General features: G+C 54.3%; 1 protein-coding gene across 1 annotated transcript in view; it reads left to right on the top strand.

Moving 5' to 3' along the window:
- Positions 1-1,784: 1,784 nt before the first annotated feature.
- Positions 1,785-21,133, top strand: part of LOC311183650 (2'-5'-oligoadenylate synthase 3-like) — a gene marked incomplete at both ends in the record, with an annotated part of 38,719 nt that continues 19,370 nt past the window's right edge. The window contains 16 exons of the mRNA XM_084253194.1: positions 1,785-1,967; positions 5,348-5,630; positions 7,237-7,412; positions 7,937-8,175; positions 9,099-9,252; positions 9,657-9,998; positions 11,460-11,742; positions 12,751-12,926; positions 13,678-13,925; positions 14,336-14,480; positions 15,047-15,220; positions 16,353-16,638; positions 17,664-17,839; positions 18,135-18,373; positions 19,281-19,428; positions 20,813-20,935. Of these exons, the coding sequence (XP_084109320.1) occupies positions 1,785-1,967; positions 5,348-5,630; positions 7,237-7,412; positions 7,937-8,175; positions 9,099-9,252; positions 9,657-9,998; positions 11,460-11,742; positions 12,751-12,926; positions 13,678-13,925; positions 14,336-14,480; positions 15,047-15,220; positions 16,353-16,638; positions 17,664-17,839; positions 18,135-18,373; positions 19,281-19,428; positions 20,813-20,935 (3,375 nt within the window). The remainder of the gene's footprint in view (positions 1,968-5,347; positions 5,631-7,236; positions 7,413-7,936; positions 8,176-9,098; positions 9,253-9,656; positions 9,999-11,459; positions 11,743-12,750; positions 12,927-13,677; positions 13,926-14,335; positions 14,481-15,046; positions 15,221-16,352; positions 16,639-17,663; positions 17,840-18,134; positions 18,374-19,280; positions 19,429-20,812; positions 20,936-21,133) is intronic.

Consider the following 21,133-nt stretch of genomic DNA (forward strand, 5'->3'; position numbering starts at 1 on the left):
ACAGCCGGCAGGACATTCCTGGCATTCCATGCAAGGGAGAATGACTTGTGCCTTGGGGAACCCAGAAGAAATTCAGCCAGCAGCAGTGTGGAGGGGAGAGACATTACCGGGAAGCTGGAGAGGGTGTTGTCAACAAGGAGCTGTGGGTGTGCCCAAGCAGCTGCAGCTGGGGGTGTCTAAGCTTCCCTGCAGCCCCCACATCAGTGTGACCCTCAAGAGCCTGGTTCTGGCCTCTTACGGAATTAATTTGACAAAATCAGAGCATATTAGCAGGAGACAGGCCTTTGCCACAGGCCTCATCCGATAGCATTTCCTCACACAGCACAGGCCTTGGGGTGCCCCAAAAAACTCACGCTTGCATACACTCACTTGGTAAGACCCACTTTCATTTGGGGTTCTCTCTCTCACACACACACCCCACACACACACACACACTCCTGGTCAGCCAGCTGGTCCCCAGCATCTCTGAAGATGCTAGTGAGCTTGACAAGATGGGGGGCAGTTCTCGCCTCCAGACTCAGACCAGGCGCTTTGCCTGACAGGTCCCCTATTTACACGGTCTTGGCAAAGGCTGTGGGTTGTCACTCCCACACAGAGACCACACAGTGAGTGTGGAAGGATCACCTACTCTCCCTGGGCCTCTCTCCATGAGGCCCGCTAGCCACAGGATTTGAGTTGGGCTTGGCCAGCCCCGGGCAGCTCATTGCACCCCCAGCACCATCACGAGCTCAGGGGCTTCTCCAGGCTCATGCTAAGGACCTTCTGTTCATTGGCTCGGCCCTCCCCAGGGGGGCAGCAGAGCAGAGTGGGAGGGGTGAGGAGTTAAAGGTGAGGAGGAAGCAGGTTCTGGTCTCCTGGGTGGGAGAGTGAGGGGGAAGCAGCCGAAAAGGCAGGACAGGCCCTGTGAAGGTGGACGCCAAAGGGCCACTGCTGGACTCACGTGTCCCCTCTGCAGCTCCGCATGCGCCTGGGTGGAAGAAGACCGAACTCTCATAGCTCGGTGATGATTCAGGTGTACCCGAGGTGCCGTTCCAAGCTGATTTCCCTTCTCATGACTCCTGCTTAAAAAAAAAAAAATTCTTAATTCTTGCAGACAGAGTTTATTTCAGCCTGATGGGTTTGGAATTTTTACAAAGGAATTTTTACTGGCATTGCACTGAGTACAGAGGGGACTTCGGAAGAGCTGACTCCTGTGAGGACAGAGAAAGTCCTCTGAGCTTGGGCTCGCGTTGAGCCCAGCCGGACCACTGGCCAGCTTGTGGCCTTGGACTGGATGCTCAGGTTCTCTGTCCCTTCACATCCTCCCGAGTCAGGTGGGGGTGATGGTGACAGCCTCCCCCGCAGGGGCAGGGAGGATTCCGGGCCATGGTAAGTGACAAGCCAGTGTCCCTTGTGCCGGCGCAGCCTGCGCCAGGGAGCAGGCAGGGGCCACTCGCTGTGGCCATGGCCACTTTTCCCCGTAAATCCTGCTCCTTTACTAAATGCTCAGGGAGCGTCACCCCTGCCAGGGCTTGTGTCTGCGGACCTGCGGCGCTAGAGGCCTTTTGCTGGGTTGCGATGAGCCCCAGGGGGCTGGAGGTGGAAGGTAAACCTGACGCTTGCCACAGACAGAAGGGGGCAGGGCGCTGGGAGCAAAGGCCCAGAGCCCAGAAGGAACGAAACTGAAAGCGGGAAGGGCTGGCGCAGGAGGCTGGCCCGGCAGGACACTCCCTCTCCCGCCCAATGGGGCCCGAGGAAGGCTCTGGGGTCCCAGGCGCGCGGGCGCCTCGGCCCCTCCCGGGACCATGGATGTGTACAGCACCCCCGCCGCCGCGCTGGACCGCCTGGTGGCCGGCAGCCTGCAGCCGCCCCCCGAGTTCCTGCAGAACGCCCGGCGCGCGCTGGGCACCCTGGACGCGGCGCTGAGAGCGCACGGGGGCCGCCCCGGAGCCGCCGCCCGGACCTGGAAGGTGCTGAAAACCGTCAAGGTGGGCGCCCCGGGGCACAGGGCCCGGAGGGGGCCGGGGTTGACCTCAGAGTCTCCGTCTGTACCTGGAGCAGTCCGCGGAGAGGGCTGGAGACATGGAAATGGAGTCAGCGGGATGGGGAGGGTTTTATTGGCTCTTCTGCTCATGCCTTTAACACTTCCCCGGCACACTTGCCCTGCCCCAGTGCTGCTCCAAGTGCCCTGGAAACGTACTGCTCCCAGAGGCACATGGGGAAACTGAGGCACGGAGAAAGTGTCATGTCCAAACTGGTAAGAGGTCCACCTGCGTCTGTGCTTGTAGTGACCGCCTCTCATCCATCCACTCATTGATTCACTCACTCACTCAAGCAAACAGACTGTGGGCCTTGCACTGTGCCTGACCCTGAAGGATGCGAAAGTAATAGCACTTGCTCTGTAGTAGCCAGGACGGCCAGTTTACTGAGGAATTACCCACAAATAATGGACAAGAGCTCATTACGCAGTATGCTCTCCCTTGGTCCTCACATTCAGCGAAATAGGATTGTTGTCCCTGTTTTATAGATGGGGAAACTGAGGCTGAGTGTGATGAAGTCATGGCCCCAGGCCCTTTTGGCTGGGCCAGTCTGTCATTTGAAGATCTCACTGCCTCTGTGACCTCAGGATGCCCAGTGTTTCAGGGAGGAGACAAATCCTCCGCTACCATGTCCCCAGGGAAACCAAACTAGATGAGGGAGCCTGGTGGGGCAGGGGAACTTGGAGCTTATTGGGGAAGGGATGAAGCCCCAGCATGGCAGAGTGCCAAAGGGCAGCTCTTGGGAGCCCAGAGCTGACCTGAGCTGGAGAGGGGGCCAGGAGGGCACACGTGTAACCCAGGCTACGTGGAAGCAGATTTCTGCCTTTGAGACGGACGGGGAATTTCTGCAGAGCAAGCATTTACGGGTCTCTAAAACCTCGGCATCCTTAGCTTCCCTAGAAACCTGCAACAGATGCCACGGTTGAATTTAGCTGATGGACATATGACCACTTGGGGCTTGGAAGAAGGACTGGCTAAGTGGGGAGATCTGTGGGTTCACGTCCAGTCTGGAGGCGCTAGTCCCCCTGAAAGGACACTTGGAGCAATGGCTGAGTCCAGGGCTGCAGTGAAATCTCTGAGAAGAGCCTGCGGCTCTGGTTGGATCAGAAAGCAAAGAAGGGGTGACGGGAGTTATGGCCTAAGGACCTCCCTGGGGCTGGCGTGAATGGGCCCCAGTGTTGACCACCAGTAATGTCTCCAGATGATGTGGGACAAGTAGGGGGTTCTTGGATTCCATCAAGTATGAATTCAAGAGTCACCCTAGCCAGCACACCGCAGGCTTATTAAGAAAAAGAGACACTTGCCTAGACAGAGGGTGAAGCCTGCCTTCGTGAGGGGCTGGGGTGGTCTTTTATATTGTTCTTTCGTGGAATTTCTCACTCTGTGGAATGTCTCACTCTGGGGTGGGGTTGGGTTGCTGTAAGGACCTTTAGTCATCTCTGCTTCCTCCTCACTCCCCACATTCTGGTTCCAGCCTTTTGAAATTTGCATGGTCAGTTACAGGACTGTTTCCTCATCGGACCCTCACCTTGCTCGTCCTGGGGTGGGTAGTCCAGCCTGCAGGAGACAAGGTGTCTGGCTTTCCCAGCAGGGGGTTCCCTTCAGCAACCTGTAGGTGTTTCTGATGCCACTGTCAACCCCAGGGGCACACAAAGAATCTTACTTACCAGGGATGTAGCATAATTTTTTTAATTTCCGAGAATGTACTTGGAGCCAGTTTTGGTTGATCATGAAGAGAGGGTGTAGGGGGGCCTCCCCGGTGGCGCAGCGGTTGAGCGCTGGGTTGCGAAGCTGCCCGCGGCTTCTGCGGCGCCGGTTCGATCCCCGGCTGCTCCCCGGCCACCGGAGGAGGGTCCCACATGGCGCGCAGACCTCTCCTGCCGCCCGCTGCTCCCCTCAGCAGTGTACTTCGGTCCTTCTGCCTGCTCTGCTCCCCGCTCTGGCTCTGGTGAATTCTCTCACCCTCCCTCCCGCGCTTCTGACTGTACCCAGTGCATGTATAAACAAAACAAACAAACAAACCAGCAAACAAATAAATAAAGCATGCCTCTATAAAAAAAAAAAAAAAAAAAAAGAGAGGGTGTAGGGCACATGCGATTCACTGGATTAAGAATTAATCCTAAAGAGGAGATACAATTTGGGGGTCAGGGTTTAATTCTGCCTATTCCTAAACTTTTAGGGTTTGTCTTTGTTATTTAAAAACTAGAGGGAATCCTACTACACAGACACTGTCAAGTGTTCTCTGGGGGGAAATCGCCCTTCACTTCACCATGTATGGGGGTGAAATGACATGTAGGCTGGAATTTCTGTTAAAACCACAAAAAGAGGAGACAGGGGAGTCAAACAACTGGAGCACAGGGGGGAAAAAACTTTAAAATTTCCTCTTCCTAGAAATTTTCATAATAGGGTTAGAAACTTTCATAATAAAAACTATTTTAAGTGAATTAATGGATGGGGAGAAAGCTAGAATATGGGTTTGGAAGCTGATCCCTGCGTTCAAATCCTTCTCCTGGGGTGACTTCTGCTGGGGTGGGTGGGGCCAGGAAGCGTGAGCAACCTCCTTGCCCTTGCCTGGTCGATTTGGTCAGAGCCTGGCTAGGAAAGCTAAGATGATTGTGTGCAAAGCCTCCGTCTCTGATCTTCCTCTGTGCTCTGGCCTGCCCGCACCCCCACCCCTGTCTTGTTGGCAGCTCATAACGTGCAAGTGTCGGAGTCAAAGAACCAATTTGGAGTAATTGCCAAGCCCAGTTTGGTAGCAAGTGGCCTCTGCAGGGTTAATCCCATTTCTTCTCACTGGTTAAGCTACTGGATTCACCCCTCTGAGCCTCACCCACATGTAACCGATGCAACCAGGAGATCTTGCCTACTGGAAGGGGATTACAGGTCTCAGACACTTGCCAGAGTGCCAGGCACAAAGCAGAAGTTCTGATAATGAGTTTTCTTCCCAAGTGCCCAGGCTAGAAGTGCTGCAGAAAGAAACACACAAGTTCATCGAATCTTATCAAGGTTGTGTCCTGATCCCAGGCAAAGGTCACAACGTGTTTTGCAAACCAGAATTTGTTTCACCCGCAATTTTTTTTAGTTAATTGCCAACCTTTAAAAGTCATGGGTTTATATCTGAAAATTGCCTTTCTCAAAAAGTCGGGCCCAGCCGTTCTGGGCCCACTTTCCTGCCTGGCTCCAAATCCCTGGAGTTGTGTGACCATACTCTCCACCCAGCCCATCTGCCTCAATCAAGTTGCCTGCCAGGCAGTGTGGGCACCAGGATTGGAGTGTGCAGGATTCTGAGTTTTGCTTTTTTTGTTTGTTTGTTTGTTTTTTCTTCACAGGGAGGCTCCTCTGGCCGGGGCACAGCTCTGAGGGGCAGCTGTGATTCTGAACTTGTCATCTTCCTCGATTGCTTTAAGAGTTATGAGGACCAGGGGACTCACCGTACAGAGATCCTCAATGAGATGCGGGCCCTGCTGGAATCCTGGTCGCAGGACCCCATCCCCGGTCTGAGCCTTGAGCTTCCTGAGCAGGACATGCCCGGAGTCTTACAGTTCTGTCTCGCATCCACAAACTGTGAAAACCGGATGGATGTGAGCCTGGTGCTTGCCTTTGATGCCCTGGGTAAGGGGTGTCTGGCCCGTTCCAGAATTGAGGGCCAGATCATTGGGAGAAAGACAGGACTCCCAGTTCTAAACCTGCCACCTACTTGCTGTGCGACCTGGCAACCCTCTCTGAGCTTCAGTTTCTTGTCAAAACATATTGGGTTTGGATCAGACAAGGGCCAGGAAGGCCTGTGGTCCCACTGCCAAGGTGTTTGGCCCTGGCTTAAACATCCCTGGAAAATTGCCTTCAACCTCCTCCTCAAGCAGGGCTGCTCAGCCCTTCTGCAGATACCCCAACAGCAAAGGCAACTAACTAAAAAAAAAAAAAAAAAAAAATGCAGGCAGCAGTGATCTGGAAACAAACCAGAATTCTGCAAAATCTTCTCTTATCTCAAAAACATTAATGTGGTTTTTGCATTCTCTGTTATAGACTCGTGCTTGATTGAATGCAATAATATGCCCCTGTGTCCTCATCTGTCCAATGAGTATAATCATAACAGGACGATAGAAATCTGTCTATACTGTTGAGTTGTTGGAAAGACTGTGTGTTAATACATGTAATGAAGTTAGAACAGTGCCTGATAGGGCTATAGGAGTATTTGCTTTTCTCATTTCTGTTATTACTATTACCATTTTTCTATTATTATTATTATTATTATTAGTTACCATGATGCCCTCGGAGATAGCTATCTTGAGTTTATCCAGGGTTACAATATCCTAGCAGACAGCCCCACACCTGCAATCCCACTCTCTGGTTATGGATATCCAAATCATAATTTCTGCTACTGATTAGACAGTAACTATCCCAAACACTGGACATGTTTTAAATCATTAACTCCTAAAAGCAAACCTATGAGCTCTATACTATTTTATCTTCTGTTTTACCAACAGGGACACTAAGGCACATGCAGTCACTCTCCTGCAGTCACACAGCAAGTGATGGCAGGGACCTTCAAATAATAGAGTTTACCTTCCCCAAGCCCTGCTGTGGGGCGTGATGAAGGACACGTGTAATCTCAGCCAGTCCTGAGTTCTGCTTCTGCCCCTTCGTTGGCCAGCCTTGGGCAGAGCACCTTCATTTCCCCTGATGTAAACTCCCAGGGTTTTGGCTGGAAGACACTGAGGGGGCTCGTGTGAAATGGCAGCATGGTGCCCGGCATGGATTAGAACTCAAAAAATCTGAGCAGCCACAGCACAGGAAGCAGAACTGCTTCCCTTGCAGTCCTCCAGCTTTGTCGTCTTCTCCCCGGGGCGAGGGTTAAGAAGTACCGTAGAACTGGCCGGAGGGAGGACTGGGGAGCAGAGAATGACCAGGTCCTCCCAACTCAGGAGGGAGCCTCTTTCCTGTTGAGCTGCCTTGGAATTTCGCTGGGCTTCTTTGGCCCAGTCCTGGGGCTGCCTGGCCTTTCAGGAGGAAGGGGCCCCCTGCAGACTGGAGCACAACCTTCCTCCCTGCCTCCTGACAAGCTCCAGGCTCTTCTCCCAGCCCCCAGTCCCAGGCTGGCAGAGTCCACTCTCCGAATCCCCCCGCTGCCTCACAACACCCCCAGCTGAGTCCAGCACCAACACTGCCCCCCATCCTGTGTGCTCAGCACCCTTCCTGACTCGCGGCTTCACACCCACAGGGCAGCTCAGCTCTGGCGCCAAACCTGAGCCCCGGGTCTACTCCCGCCTCCTCCTCAGCGGCTGCCAGGAAGGCGAGCACGCGGCCTGTTTCGCAGAGCTGAGGAGGAACTTCGTGAACACCCGCCCAGTCAAGCTGAAGGCCCTGATCCTGCTGGTGAAGCACTGGTACCGCCAGGTGAGGCCGCCAGAGGGTTTTGCTCTCAGGTACTTGGGACAGACAGAAGACACATGTGTCAGGGTAGAGGCTCCAGGGGCTAATAGGGACGACAGAGCAAGAATCCACTGTGCTGTCTCCTCTTGGACCACCTGATGCCCTTCTCCTTGGGTACCAAACTGCTCATCTTTGCCAATCAGCCCTTCGACTGGGACCCCAGATCTGCCTTGCTTGTATCTGGGGGGTCGGTGACAGTCTCAGACAATGCCTGATTTCTCCCAGTCTGCTTCCCCGTCCTGGATGCTTTAATCTCATACCTCTCTTCGCTACACTACCCCCCCTCCCAATTAGGAGCCAAGCACTTGCTGAACCCGGCACATGCAACACCAGATTGCTCTTGGAATACTTGGAACACAGCACCTCGTCCCAGGCTCAGCCTGTGGGTCCCTACGCTGGAGACTGAGCAATCCCGCAAAGTTCTTCAGAGACCTTGGGCTCTCCCCACCACCTTCATCCTCTGAGTTCCCTGCTCTGCCATCCTACAGGTGTGCCCGCCGGGGACAAGGAAGGAGCTGCTGCCCCCGGCCTATGCCCTGGAGCTGCTGACCATCTTCGCCTGGGAGCAGGGCTGCGGGAAAGACGCCTTCAGCCTGGCCCAAGGCTTCCGGACTGTCCTGGGCCTGATCCAGCAGTATCAGCACCTGTGTGTTTTCTGGACCCTCAACTATGGCTTTGAGGACCCAGCCATCAAGCAGTTCTTGCAGCGTCAGCTTGAGAGACCCAGGTGCCCCCTGGTACCCCGCTCCTTGCCCCCTGTCACTCTCCCATCCCTGGGCCATGGAGAGAATCTGCAATGACAAGGTCATATCTACTGAGGGCTTGCACATGGGCCAAAGCCAAATCTTGCGTGAGCACTTTCTAAATGGGTGGATTTAGCCCCAGATGCAAATTAGGATCACTGGGAGAGTTTTAAACATACAACACTGTGGGTGTGAACATTTCAATGACGTCTACCTAGTCTGAAGTGCACATTTTGGTGACTTTCTACAAAGTGAGAAGACACCTATGAAACCACAGCACATCAAGGCAGGGTACCGCCAGCCCCAGGAGCTTCCCTTTTGCCTCTCCCAGTCAGTGGCATCCCACAGGTAGCCCAGCCTGATGATGAACATTATACTTGGTCTGTTTTTAAATATTATTTAAATAGAATCACACAGTGTGTACATTTCTGTCTGGATGCTCCTCAACATTAGGTTCTTGAGATCTTTCCATGGAGTTGGGTGTCATTGACACTCATTCTTTTTCATCGCTGAATAGTATTCCCTCGTGTGAATTTATCACGATATGTTTTCCATCACGCTGCTGATGGACATCTGCGTTGTTTCTACTCCAAGGCTATTACAAGTGGGGTTGTTGTTGTGTGCGATGGTACACACATCATCTGAGGGTGTAACTCAGCATCCCCAGGGGTGGAGCCAGGTAGCTTGTGATTCTGATATGCAGCCAGAGCTGAGGACCCTTGCTCCAGTGTAATCTCCATAACAGTCCACCAGGCAGGCATTGAGTTTATCCCCATTTTGAAGATGAGAAAACTGAGGCTCACGTCACACAGCTGAAAAGTAGCAGCGTTGGGACTGGACTTGACTCCAGCATCCCTGAACTTGACCTTCTTGCTAACTGGAATCTTCTTGTCCTCTGGATTTTCAGGCCTGTGATCCTGGACCCAGCTGACCCTACGTGGGATGTGGGGAATGGGGTGACCTGGCACTGGCATGTGCTGGCCCAGGAGGCAGAGTCCTGCTGTGAGCGTCCAGGCTTTCTGCAGGCGGCTGGGGAACCCGTGCAGCCCTGGGAGGGGCCAGTGAGTGAGCCTTGGATTTTATGCCAGATGTGTATGCTCAGTGTTTCCTGAGCACCTACTATGTGCCAGGGCTGGGAGGTGTGGAACAGAAAGGGAAAAGTGGGGGCAGCAGGCGTGCGGAACATCTGATCACCAATCCAGTCGCTGCCTGGAGGAAGGAACACCTCTGTCTTTGTGCAGCTATTGTCTGCTTACCAAGCTGTCTCTGCACCACAGGGGACTTGGTCATCGCTTAGCCCCGCTGCAGGGCCCTTATCCTAGGGCGCCACTGGGCTAGCAGTGACCTTCCCATTTCTCTCTCTGAGCCTCGTCACCCTGACTGCACAGTGGGTGAGGTGTCAGGAGAGCAGACATGGAAATCTCTGCACTGTTTGTAGAAGACAGCGATTTCTAAAAACTTCCAGGGCCTCCCATCAGCCAGCCATCTGGGTTTGGACCACCCTATCCAGCGAGACCCAGCCCAGAGGATCCCTGAGGACAGCAGGAGCCTCGATGCTGTGTGCCCAAGGTCAGTGAGCCTGCAGCCTCCACGCCCAGCTCCCTGCCCCTTAGGGGCCTCCAGCATCACCCCTTCTCTGCCGGGGAGGGTCTTGGATCTTTCTCAAATCTCCGCCAAGGAGCTGGACCACTTTATCCAGGAACACCTGAAACCCAACCCCCAGTTCCAGAAGCAGGTGGGCCAGGCCATTGATGTCATCTTACGTTGCCTCCAGAACTGTGCCCACAAGCCCTCGAGAGTCAGCAAGGTGAGTCGGGCAGGTGGGGACACTGATGGGACCCTGCGGGAGCCCCTGTGGGGAGGGAACAGGCCACAACAATGCAGCTGAGCTGAGGGCTGGCAGGGAAGTAGACACCACACAGGCATGATTTGCAGGCCAGAAGGTATATATTTAAGTGCCACCATTTTTTTAATGGTATAATCTTTTAAAATCACTATTACCAGGGCCTCCCTGGTGGCACAGCGGTTGAGCGCTGGGTTGCGAAGCTGCCCGCAGCCTCTGCAGCACCAGTTTGATCCCCGGCTGCTCCCCGGCCACCAGAGGAGGGTCCTACATGGCGCGCAGACCTCTCCTGCTGTCCGCTGCTCCCCTCAGCAGTGCACTTCGGTCCTTCTGCCTGCTCTGCTCCCCGCTCTGGCTCTGGTGAATTCTCTCACCCTCCCGCGCTTCTGACTGTACCCAGTGCTTGTATGAATAAATAAATAAATCTTTTAAAAAAAAAATCACTATTACCATAAGCAGATCACTTTCCTCCTGGGCTTAAAATCCTCTGTGGTTTCATGGCTGGCCTGAAGGCCATGCGATCTTGACTCTGGTCTCTCTGACCTCGACCTATTCCACACTGGCCTCCAGGCTTCTTGAGCTGCCCAGCACACATCTGCCTTCACGCCTCTCTTTCTGGAATGCTCTGCCTCCTTACACTTGGCTCTCCCCTCCCCTCCTTTAAGTCTGTGACTCACATCCCAGGCCCCTCAAGGCTCATCCTGGCTTGGAGGCCATCTCTACCGTGGACTTTCCATTCCCTGGCTTCCACCCCACCCCCAGACTAAACACACGCGTGCATGTGATGGGCTCACAGAGGCCTGACTGCTCAATTAAATTCACAAACTCCACTCCCCTCCCAGTCCCCTTATGGATCTGTTGGCCTCCTAGCACTTTCTGAGGGTCACTGCTTGCTAACCATCCCTCCCTCTGCTCCCCCTGCCAGAATATAAGTTCCAGGAGAGCTTGTTACTTTCATCCACTGGCATATCTGGTACATGTAAGAGCTCCATGAATTCGGTTGAATGAATGAATGAGTGAATAAATGAATGGATTGAGAACCTATGCAGGTCCCATTTGGCCCTGGGCTCTTAATCAGCAGTCTGTGTCCAGATGTGTGCTGAGTAGGTGCTGCAGCTGTTTGGCTGAAATCTTTGATCTCCACCCCCACCCCCAGCGCCGTCACCTGGCCTGCTGGTTGGTGTGACCATGCAGGCTGCCCGGGCCAGCTCGGGTCAGGAGGCAGGTGCAGGCTCTGACTCTGCCTGCTTCTCTGGGTCAGAGGTCACAGGGCTCAAGAATCCTGACTCTTCCCTAGTGCTCCCAGACAGGACATCAGCAAGAAAGCAGTGTCAAGGCTGCAGCTGGGGCAGGGTTGGGGGTGCTCAGAGCCTGACTCCTGGGCTCAGAGAGAGCCGGTGGTCTGAGATGTTCTTCCCTCTGCAGGGGGGCTCCTTCGGCCGGGGCACCGACCTCAGGGGTGGCTGTGATGCCGAACTCATCATCTTCCTCAACTGCTTCAAGGATTATAAGGATCAGGGCACCCACGGTGCAAAGATCCTGGCTGAGATGCGGGCACAGCTGGAATCTTGCTGGCAGGACCCAGTCCCGGGGCTGAGCCTCCAGTTCCCCGAGCAGAATGCACCCGAGGCTCTGCAGTTGCAGCTGGTGTCCTCCACCCTCAAGAGCTGGGTGGATGTGAGCCTGCTGCCCGTCTTCGATGCCGTGGGTAAGGGCTGCCCAGCCTGTGCCGTGGACAGTAACAGGGACCCCAGGGAACCAGGGAGCAACGAACGGGGTGCCTGCCATCTTCTCGGTGGTCCTAATTCCCCTACTTCCCCAAGCACTGAAAACTCTTGATTCACCAAAGTCATCACCAACTCCTAACCATTCAGTGATTTTAACTATGGAAGTTTTAATCATGAAATGTTTCAATCATACAGAAAACCATCGACAGCATGCATACACCCGTGTACCCCAATCACAATTTAACCAATTTTAAGTGTTCTCCATGTCTGCTTGGGATTTGTTTTTAAATTGTATGGCCCAATGTCCTTATTTCGAGAGGTTTACTTTTAGGTTAACTTTTTTAGTTAGCCAATCACACTTTTTGAGCTAAATCTCAGCGTAGTGATAATCTTCATAAATGCTGTGTACGTTTCTCCCTAAAGCACCTCGAAAGGTGTCTGACAAATGGTTTCTATGTATAATTTTTTTAATCACTCAGGTCTAAATATTTTGTACTTTAAATTGCGAACGTATGGTATATTCTTTCATCCATAAATATTTGGAAGTGGGCTTCCAAAGGGGTGTTCTGGGATCTTGTTCCCTTGTTTGCTTTTGTCTTACTTCTCTTTTTCTATTTTGAATTGTAATCAAAAAATATACCTTATGTGGTGTCAGTTCTTTAGAATTGCTGAGCACTCCCTCGGGTGCTAATGACTGAAGAGATGTTGGCTGTCCCTTGTCCAACGTGGGTTTCTGCTTCCAGCCTTTCCATCTAGTTTGCTGCCTTCACATCTGCACCACTGATTTTTTGCTTGCCTGATCTATCAGTTCTGAATGGGAAACCTGACAAACTCCCGCTTTGAATGGAGATGCGTCAGTTTCTCTCTGTAAAGTTTTGCTTTTAATGCTTTGAGGCTCCGTGATGGGGAACACGTCAGCACATGGGGTGGGGAATGCTGCTGCTGTCTTCGATTGGAATTGTGCGCCAAGAGTGTTTCAATGTCCACAGGACAGCTCAGGTCTGGCGCCAAACCTGAACCCGGGGTCTACACCCGCCTCCTCCTCAGCGGCTGCCAGGAAGGCGAGCACGCGACCTGTTTCGCAGAGCTGCGGAGGAACTTCGTGAACACCCGCCCAGTCAAGCTGAAGGCCCTGATCCTGCTGGTGAAGCACTGGTACCGCCAGGTGAGGCTGCCATATCTGTGCTCCTCCCTGGATGCAGCTGTTGCCATGGCAACTGCCTCGCCCAACGGCTCCTCCCCTGAGCAGACATCTTCCCTCGTTGGCATTTCATTGGCCATCCCAAGTGGAACGACTACCTCCTCCAGCGTCCGTGTCTTTTCCAGACCAGCGAGAGCAGCTTTGCTCCTTCAAGACCAAACTCTGCATTTCTTGTGGTTAAGGCTCACATTCCTCTCCAGCCAATGTGTTTCTCCCCTCTTCATACTGCTAATGCTCTGCCTGTCTTTTCTTTTGCTTGTGCTGTTCCTCCCAGCCGCCATCTTCTTAATCCTGAGCATCCGTCCGGTGCCCTCACTAAGCGCTCTGAATGCCAACGTGCTTTCATTCCTATTCCACAAACATCTGTCAGCTGGGCACCCACTATTGCCGGCTGTTATGCTGGGTGTTAGGGTACCAAGATGAGCATATTGCCACCCCCGTTCCCATGCAGTGACCCTCATATAACATTTGGGATGAGACCCCAGACAAAGGCCAAGTCTGAACTTCTTAGCCTCCTGTGCAACCTTAGGCAAGTCACTAACTCCTCTGGACCTCAGTTTATCTCCCCATAAAGTGAGAAGTATGAGCCAGGCCATCTCCAAGTTTTTGTTCTGTGATTTTGCATCTCCTTCCTCCTCCAAGTGCTTAGTGTCACATTTAGCACACAGTAGGTGTTCACCTCCACTGATTCTGTGCTTGGCCTTGGGTCACCTAGGTGGAAGCGCAGATCGGAGAGCAGCCAGCCTGTGCCACTCTGCCCCCCGCCTACGCCCTGGAGCTCCTGACCATCTTTGCCTGGGAGCAGGGCTGCAAGGAGAATGGTTTCAACATGGCCCAAGGCCTGAGGACCGTCCTGGGACTTATTCAGCAACACCAGCAGCTCTGTGTCTACTGGACAGTCAACTATGGCTTTGAGGACCCAGCTCTGAGAACGCACCTCCTCGGCCAGCTTCGGAAACCCAGGTGCACACCCGCGTCCCCATCACCGCCTGCATCTCCTGGTCCCCCTGGATCACTGTGTCCAGGGGGGTGTCCAGGGCGAAGTCTGGTCCTCCAACCCCCCTTTAACACTGCTTCCTCTGGACTCTGCTAAGGAAGTGTGGGAGCAGCAGTCCCAAAGGCCAAGGCCAGTTTTATTAACACAATAAAAACCTTTTCTAGAATTATGAGATCACCCAAGAGCTTCCTGACCAAGGCAGCCAGGAGTTGGGGGGGGTGGGCGTGGAAGGGAGGTGTCGTGCTGTGCCTGGGTGAGATCAGGCCGGCTAGAGTTTCTTTCCCAGCCTCCACACCCCTTCCCTGTCCCTCCCAAATCCCTGCCTCTTCACTGACCCCCACTTTCCCACCTGCCTGCCCATCCATTCTGCCTGCAGGCCCCTGATCCTGGACCCTGCCGACCCCACCTGGAACGTGGGGCAGGGGAACTGGGAGCGGCTGGCCCAGGAAGCGGCCACCCTGGAGACACAGGCCTGCGTTTTGAGTGGAGAGGGGATGCCCCTGCAGCCCTGGGACGTGCTGGTAAGAGCCGGGCAAAGGCCGCATCGTTGCAAGTCAGGACCAGCTCTGTGGGGCAAATCGTGTTCCAGAGCTGCCGGTGGGGTCCGGAAGTAGTGTTGTCCAGCTGAGGGAGGCCCTGATCTTGTTTGGCTCCCTCTCCTGCCCCCTTCGCCTGTAAACACTGCCCCAGCTCACCGCATACACACAAACCCCTATCACAGGCCCTTCTTCAAGGGAACCCCACTTAAGAAAATAGTCATTTGCAGCCCCAAAGGGGTATGATTTTACTGCCTTTGCTGTTTTGCAACAGCAGCTCATAACCAGTGTCTAACACTCAAGTCTATCTAGTGAGGCTTGGGCCTCACCATCATCCCCATTCAAGAGGGGAAACTGAGGCTGTGTGTTGGTGGAGGAACTTGAACTGAGGTCTCTCGAATGCTGCCTACCTCAAGGACCTGCCAACCAGCTGAGCAGGAAGAGAGAGGGGAGATGCTGGGCATCTTGGCCTCGTAGCCTATCAAGAGCCAGGCCTGGACGCTCATAGGGAATCCCATCTCGAGCTGGTCCCACCTGAATTCTCTCTGCAGCCGGCTCTTCTTTACCAAACCCCAGCCGGACACCTGGACAAGTTCATCTGTGAGTTTCTCCAGCCTAACCGCCAGTTCCTGACTCAGGTGAGCAAGGCTGTCGATACCATCTGCTCGTTCCTGCGGGAAAACTGCTTCCAGAATTCTCCCATCAAGGTGCTCAAGGTGGTCAAGGTGAGTCCCCAGAGGGATTTGGGAGAGGTGGGTGGTGATCTCTCCCATGCCAGGCCCAGGCCTGACCCACTTCTGTGGTCTTTGCCATTACCAGCACGGGGCAAACATGGAGGACCCACAGAATGTGGCTGTGGGTGGATGGCAGAGGGAGGGCCCAGTTGTGCCCAACAAGTCTCTTTGGGTCACGACAGTCAACTCAAAAGAAGCAACAAAGTATTGCTATGTATTGGCTAACCTAAATGGAAAACCCTGGAATAATGTCACCTTCAGGCACAGCTACATCCAGGAGCCCATGCAGCATCATCAGGACCCAGCTTTCCCCCCCAGCTCCTGGCTCTGCCTTCTGCCTAGATCAGGTCCTTTCCATATGATAGTCCTTGGCAATTCCAGGCTTCCAACAGGGGAATTCTCTTTTCTCAAAATTCAAATACTAATCTGGGAATAGAGTCTCTTTGGCCTGTTTGGGTAACATACCCAGCCCTGAACCAATCACTGGGGCTAGTAGACAGCAAGGTGGAGAGGTGCTGAGCTTTACGAAAACTCACATTCTCCTCTCACCAGGTATGACCAGTCCCTGATTGGAGAGTCACAAGCAAGACCCACATCAGTTCTAGAAAGCATCAGCATAGTGGCAGCCAATGAGAAGCCCCAGGCCTGATGGTTTGCTGTGTGCCCCCAGGCTGATTCCCGACCCTCAGTGACCCTCGCCTGCCTCTTCCATAACACTTAGGGGGGTAGCCTGGCTCAACCATGGCTTCCCTTAGCATCACAGAGAGACTTTAAAATAATATATTGTTGCCCAAGTCCCTCCCCAGGCTTATTAAATCATAATCTCAGGATTATATGAGTCGGGTCATTTTTTAAAAACTCTGCTGCAGACAGGCTTGAGAACCTCAGGCCTCAAAGAAACCTCTTAAATCCCCCCCAAACATGATGGAAGGAGAACTTTTGCGTTTGGCATGCCTTTTCCTCACTGTCATGCTATGTACTGGTTACACATGAAAGATGTAAAACCGCGAGGTTAGGTGACTGGCCCAAGGTCACACAGCCGGTTCCTAACCCAGAGCACAGACTCTGGTAGGAGGACAGCAGGCAGCGCTTCCAGGGTCACCCACTGCCTCGCCCTCCCCAGGGTGGCTCTTCGGCCAAAGGCACGGCTCTGCGAGGCCGCTCGGACGCCGACCTGGTGGTGTTCCTCAGCTGCTTCAGCGGCTACACTGAGCAAGGCGACAAGCGGGCGGAGGTCATCTCGGAGATCCGCACCCAGCTGGAGGCGTGTCAGCGGGAGCTGCAGTTGGAGGTGAAGTTCGAGATCTCCAAGTGGGAGAATCCCCGCGTGCTGAGCTTCTCGCTGACGTCCCGCACGCTGCTGGACCAGAGCGTGGACTTCGACGTGCTGCCGGCCTTTGACGCCCTCGGTGAGCCGCCCAGAGCCGGCCTGAGCCGGGGGAAGCAGGGGAGGCCGTGGGGACAGCTGGGCAGAGCTCCTGCAGCGCACGCCCAAGCACTGGCTCGCACTCTCCACTGTGCCGGTGTGTTCCGTGCTCCTTTCCTGCCAAGCGTCTGCAGCAAACGGCACATTTCCAGTTTACCCAAAGGTGCTGTTTGGGCGAGCAGTACCGCTGGGCTGGGCTCGAGTCACGGTCCCACCAGCACACGCGATGACCTCAAGTGAGGGTCAAGGTCATTTCCCTGCCTAGCGCCCCAGTGTCTGAGGAGATGGGAAGTGCCTTAATGCCCCTCCCCCAGCTCTGAGTACTTGGGGACCACCTCCCCCACCTGCCACAGATCCATCCGATCATCCATTCAATAAACATACCTGCCCTGTGCCCTGCGGTCTGCAGGCACCTGAGGCAAATGCTCTGGAACCACAGACACATCCCCTGGGAGGTACGCAGGCCTGGGTTGGGCCGGGAGAGATTGCAGGGTGAGGAAATCCCATCTCTGAATGTGCTTGGTTCCTGAGTTCTGGAAAACAAGGAGCAAGAGAGACCTGAATCTGCAGTCGGTGGGGGGGGGGGGTGTCAGCGAGTGTAGGGGGGCTGGGGGGAGGGTCACCCTTGAGCTGGATCCCACCAGGATGGCGATGGTGGTTCCCGCCACATACAGGCCCACTCCCTGGTGGACATGAGGACACCGGCTCCCCCTTTGTCAGAGATGAGTGTGGGTGGGGAGCGCTAGAGACAGGCCAGCTCCCGCAGCGACTTTCTCCGCGATGGGTGAGCAGGTGGGTTGAAAGGGGGGAGGAGAATAAGATTGTCACCAGGGACCTCTCTGGTCTTGCATTCCACCCACAAACTCCTGTGCCCGCCTCCCCCTGCCCTGCACCCCGGGGTCCCAGGCCTCTGGAAAGGCCCAGGTAGGAGGGCTCAAGGCCCTTCTCAGTGGGCCCCGCGGCATTCTGGGAAAGGAAGCCCTGGTGACCTCCCCCTTTCGTCCCCAGGCCAGCTGCCCTCGGGCGCCAGGCCCAGCCCTCGCGTCTACGTGGACCTCATCCACAGCTACAACAACGCGGGCGAGTACTCCTGCTGCTTCACGGAGCTGCAGCGCGACTTCATCAGCTCCCGCCCCACCAAGCTCAAGAGTCTGATCCGGCTGGTCAAGCACTGGTACCGGCAGGTGGGCACCGGGATGGGCCACCCCACCAGTGGCCCTGGGCTCCGTCTCGAGCACTTTCCTGTCCAGGCCCTGGTGCTGGAGCAGAGAGAGGGCTGACTCCCGGCTGTGGGGCTTAGCTTTTCTTCTCTGTAAACGGAGTTGACATCACTACATCCAGGGAACGTGCCGGGCAAGGCCTCCAGCCCATGCCAGAGCACTGTGGATGCTGGGGGTGGGCTTGCTGACTCCAGAAGGGTCCCTCCCGTGCCTCTTCATTGCCCATCTGGACCAACACAGCCTTCTTTCCGTTCTCCAGTGCAACAAGATGCCCAAAGGGAAGGGCTCCCTGCCGCCCCAGCATGGGCTGGAGCTCCTGACGGTGTACGCCTGGGAGCAGGGCGGCCAGGACCCCCAGTTCAACATGGCTAAGGGCTTCCGCACAGTCCTGGAGCTGGTCAGCCAGTACCGCCAGCTCTGTGTCTACTGGACCGTCAACTACTCCAACGAGGACAAAACCATTGGAGATTTCCTGAAACAGCAGCTTCAGAAGCCCAGGTTCAGGCCCACCCTCAAGACCCTGGAGTCTCAGATCCAGTCACTCACCCCCTCCTGAGAGTATAGAGAGAGCAGAGACAGGAAAATCCTCTTTCTAGAACTGGGCTCCTTTCTAGAAGTGGTATCCCTAGCACCTGAGGGACAGGTACTCAGGTTCCCGGTCACTTATAAATAGGGTCACCAGATGAAATGCAAGACTCCGAGTTAAATTGAATGTCAGATAAATAATGAGCAATATTTTGGTATAAGTATGTCCCGTGCAGTATTTTGGATATACTTATGCTAAAAAAAACCTTACTCATTGTTTATCTGAAGTGCAGGTTTAACTGGGCATTCTCTATTTGTGTTTGTTCAATCTGGCAACCCTACCTGCCATCCCACCCCACCCCCACCCCCAGGTAATTAAGCATGTCTCATTCTTTGAGATCCTGCCTACTTCTGCAAGGGTACAGAGATGACAGAGGTGCTTTGACAAGTTCCTAAGGCATCCCCACTTATTATTATGGGTATTCTGGGAGCTATTATAGGTAGTAGCTCCTGAGGGTGATACGTTGGAAAAGACACTGACTCTTCTTGGCTCAGATGAAAAAAGTAGTCTAATCGGTTAGTGACATCTGTGGATGCTAGAGGTAGGGTGATTGAACTGGTGCTGTGATCAATTAACCATACCTGGACTGAGTTCTGTGGCTGATTAGTAACGTCTGCCTTGGATGCAAGAGGGAGACACGTCCATGGGTGACTTATTTTCTATCCCTCACCTTGAGGGTGTGCCTGGAGCACAGAGGAGCCTCTCAGCCCTGCCCTGCCTCCTGTAGTGTTGTGTGAGGGAAGAGAAAGCGCCAACTGACCCCATAGGTGGATACCTAGAAGTTACCTGGGAAAGACTGACCCTGGTTGGAAATTGCAGGCCCATCATCCTGGATCCGGCTGACCCAACAGGCAACCTGGGTCACAACGCCCGCTGGGACCTGCTGGCCAAGGAAGCTGCAGTCTGCGCCTCTGCCCTGTGCTGCATGGACAGGGATGGCACCCCCATTGAGCCATGGCCAGTGAAGGTGAGAGACTTGTGTTATAACAGGGAGTACCTTTTGGGAGTGTCGGGGGAAAGTGTGATCAGGGGAGGGCCTGGCTCATCTCACAAGGGCAGGGCCCAACCATGGCCCCTGATGTGCTTCCATACTTCCTTGTGGCCTCAGCTTCTCCAGCTTAGGAGTAACCAGCATCTTCTATACCCCTCCCCCAGGCTGCTGTGTGAAGCCCAGAAAATCATCAGTCACACCTGATGAACAGATGGACATATGGACACCAGCCCTCATCATGGGGAGACTCAGGGTCACCTGCTGTGTGTGTGTGCACATGTATTTTTGTGTGGGGGTGAGCAAGAGAGATTCAGTGGACCTGCTTTCCTCCTCAATCCATTCTCTCAACTGCTGTCCCTACTACCCAGGCCTGCCCTCTCCTCCAGGCAGTCCACTCTGTTTACCTGGCCTGGATGAGCTTCACTGAACACCCTTTGTGTCAAATGGGCACTCCCCAGCCCACATACTCCCCTGCTCTCTGAGGTCTCTGAGGTCTGCACACTGGAGTCCAGACTCCCGAGGTTGACAGCCGCCTGCATTTTCAGCTTCTCCTATCATGCATGTGACTCTCTCTCTCTCTCTCTCTCTCTCTCTCTCTCTCTCTCTCTCTCTCTCGGAGATGACTCCTACCTCCCACATGGCACCCAAAACCCTGGCGAGAATGTCCTCCTCATCCTCACCTCTCCCTCCCACACCAGCACACACCCTCCCTTCTGCTGAAACCCATCCCCCACCTCCCAGTGGCCTCTTCTTCCCCAATTGAAGAGCTTTTTACAGGATGGCAGAGTTTCCATCTCATTTGTCAGCCATAATCAGTTGGTGTGGCTGCTGGAGCCTTGTGTTCTGAAGGATTCCAAAGAATGGAGGCTTAGTTGAGAAGCGCAACCTAATCAGTTGGTGACGTCTGCCATGGATGCAGGAAAGGACATTGATGGTCTGAGTGCCATGATCGACTATCAGTGGCTGGCCTGGATGCAGAAGGAGTGCTCACCAGTCTACAGTGTATGTCTAGATTACTGAGGACCATGGCTGAGCTAAGCCACAAGCAGAAAAGCATGCCCAGAGCAGTAGCTTGGTCTGCCTTGAACAGACAGGGATTGGGGACATACATGCTACGTGAACCCTCTCCTTGCACACCTAATCAGATGCCGTTATGTTGGAGACCTCCTTCCCTCCACCCTTCCTGTTGCACCCAGTCTGCACATTTTGATGCCTGGCCCTTTTCACCTTCCTGAATTTTTACTGCATTCCTGCCTTCTCTCCAACCTGCAGGAATGCCATGTGATTCTGCAGTCCTGAAGTCTAAACCTCAGCCAATGGCCAAATGCCAGTATTCAGCTTGTTTCTCTCTGCCCTCCAGAGGAAACCCACCAGGCCCATGCAGGCAGTGCTGCTGGCCTCCAGTCCAGCAGCAGTGCCTGTCTTAGCCAAGGCTCAGCACAGAGAGCAGAAGGTGCTCAAGGACAGACCAGAGGAGCACAAGGTGGGGGCCACTCGGGACTCTTGGTTTCAAGATTAGAGCACAGTGGCCCAATCAGAAGTCAGGAGGCTGCTGCTGCTTCTGCTAACACCCCTGCAGCTGCCCCTACTCCCTCACACCCACAAAGCTGGGGTCCAAACCTTGGCACATGCACTCCAGTGGCCACCAACATCTCAGGATTTGCCAGCTGCCAGCACTGCA

The sequence above is a fragment of the Talpa europaea genome, assembly GCF_964194135.1.
Source record: "Talpa europaea genome assembly, chromosome: 14".
NCBI lineage: Eukaryota > Metazoa > Chordata > Mammalia > Eulipotyphla > Talpidae > Talpa > Talpa europaea.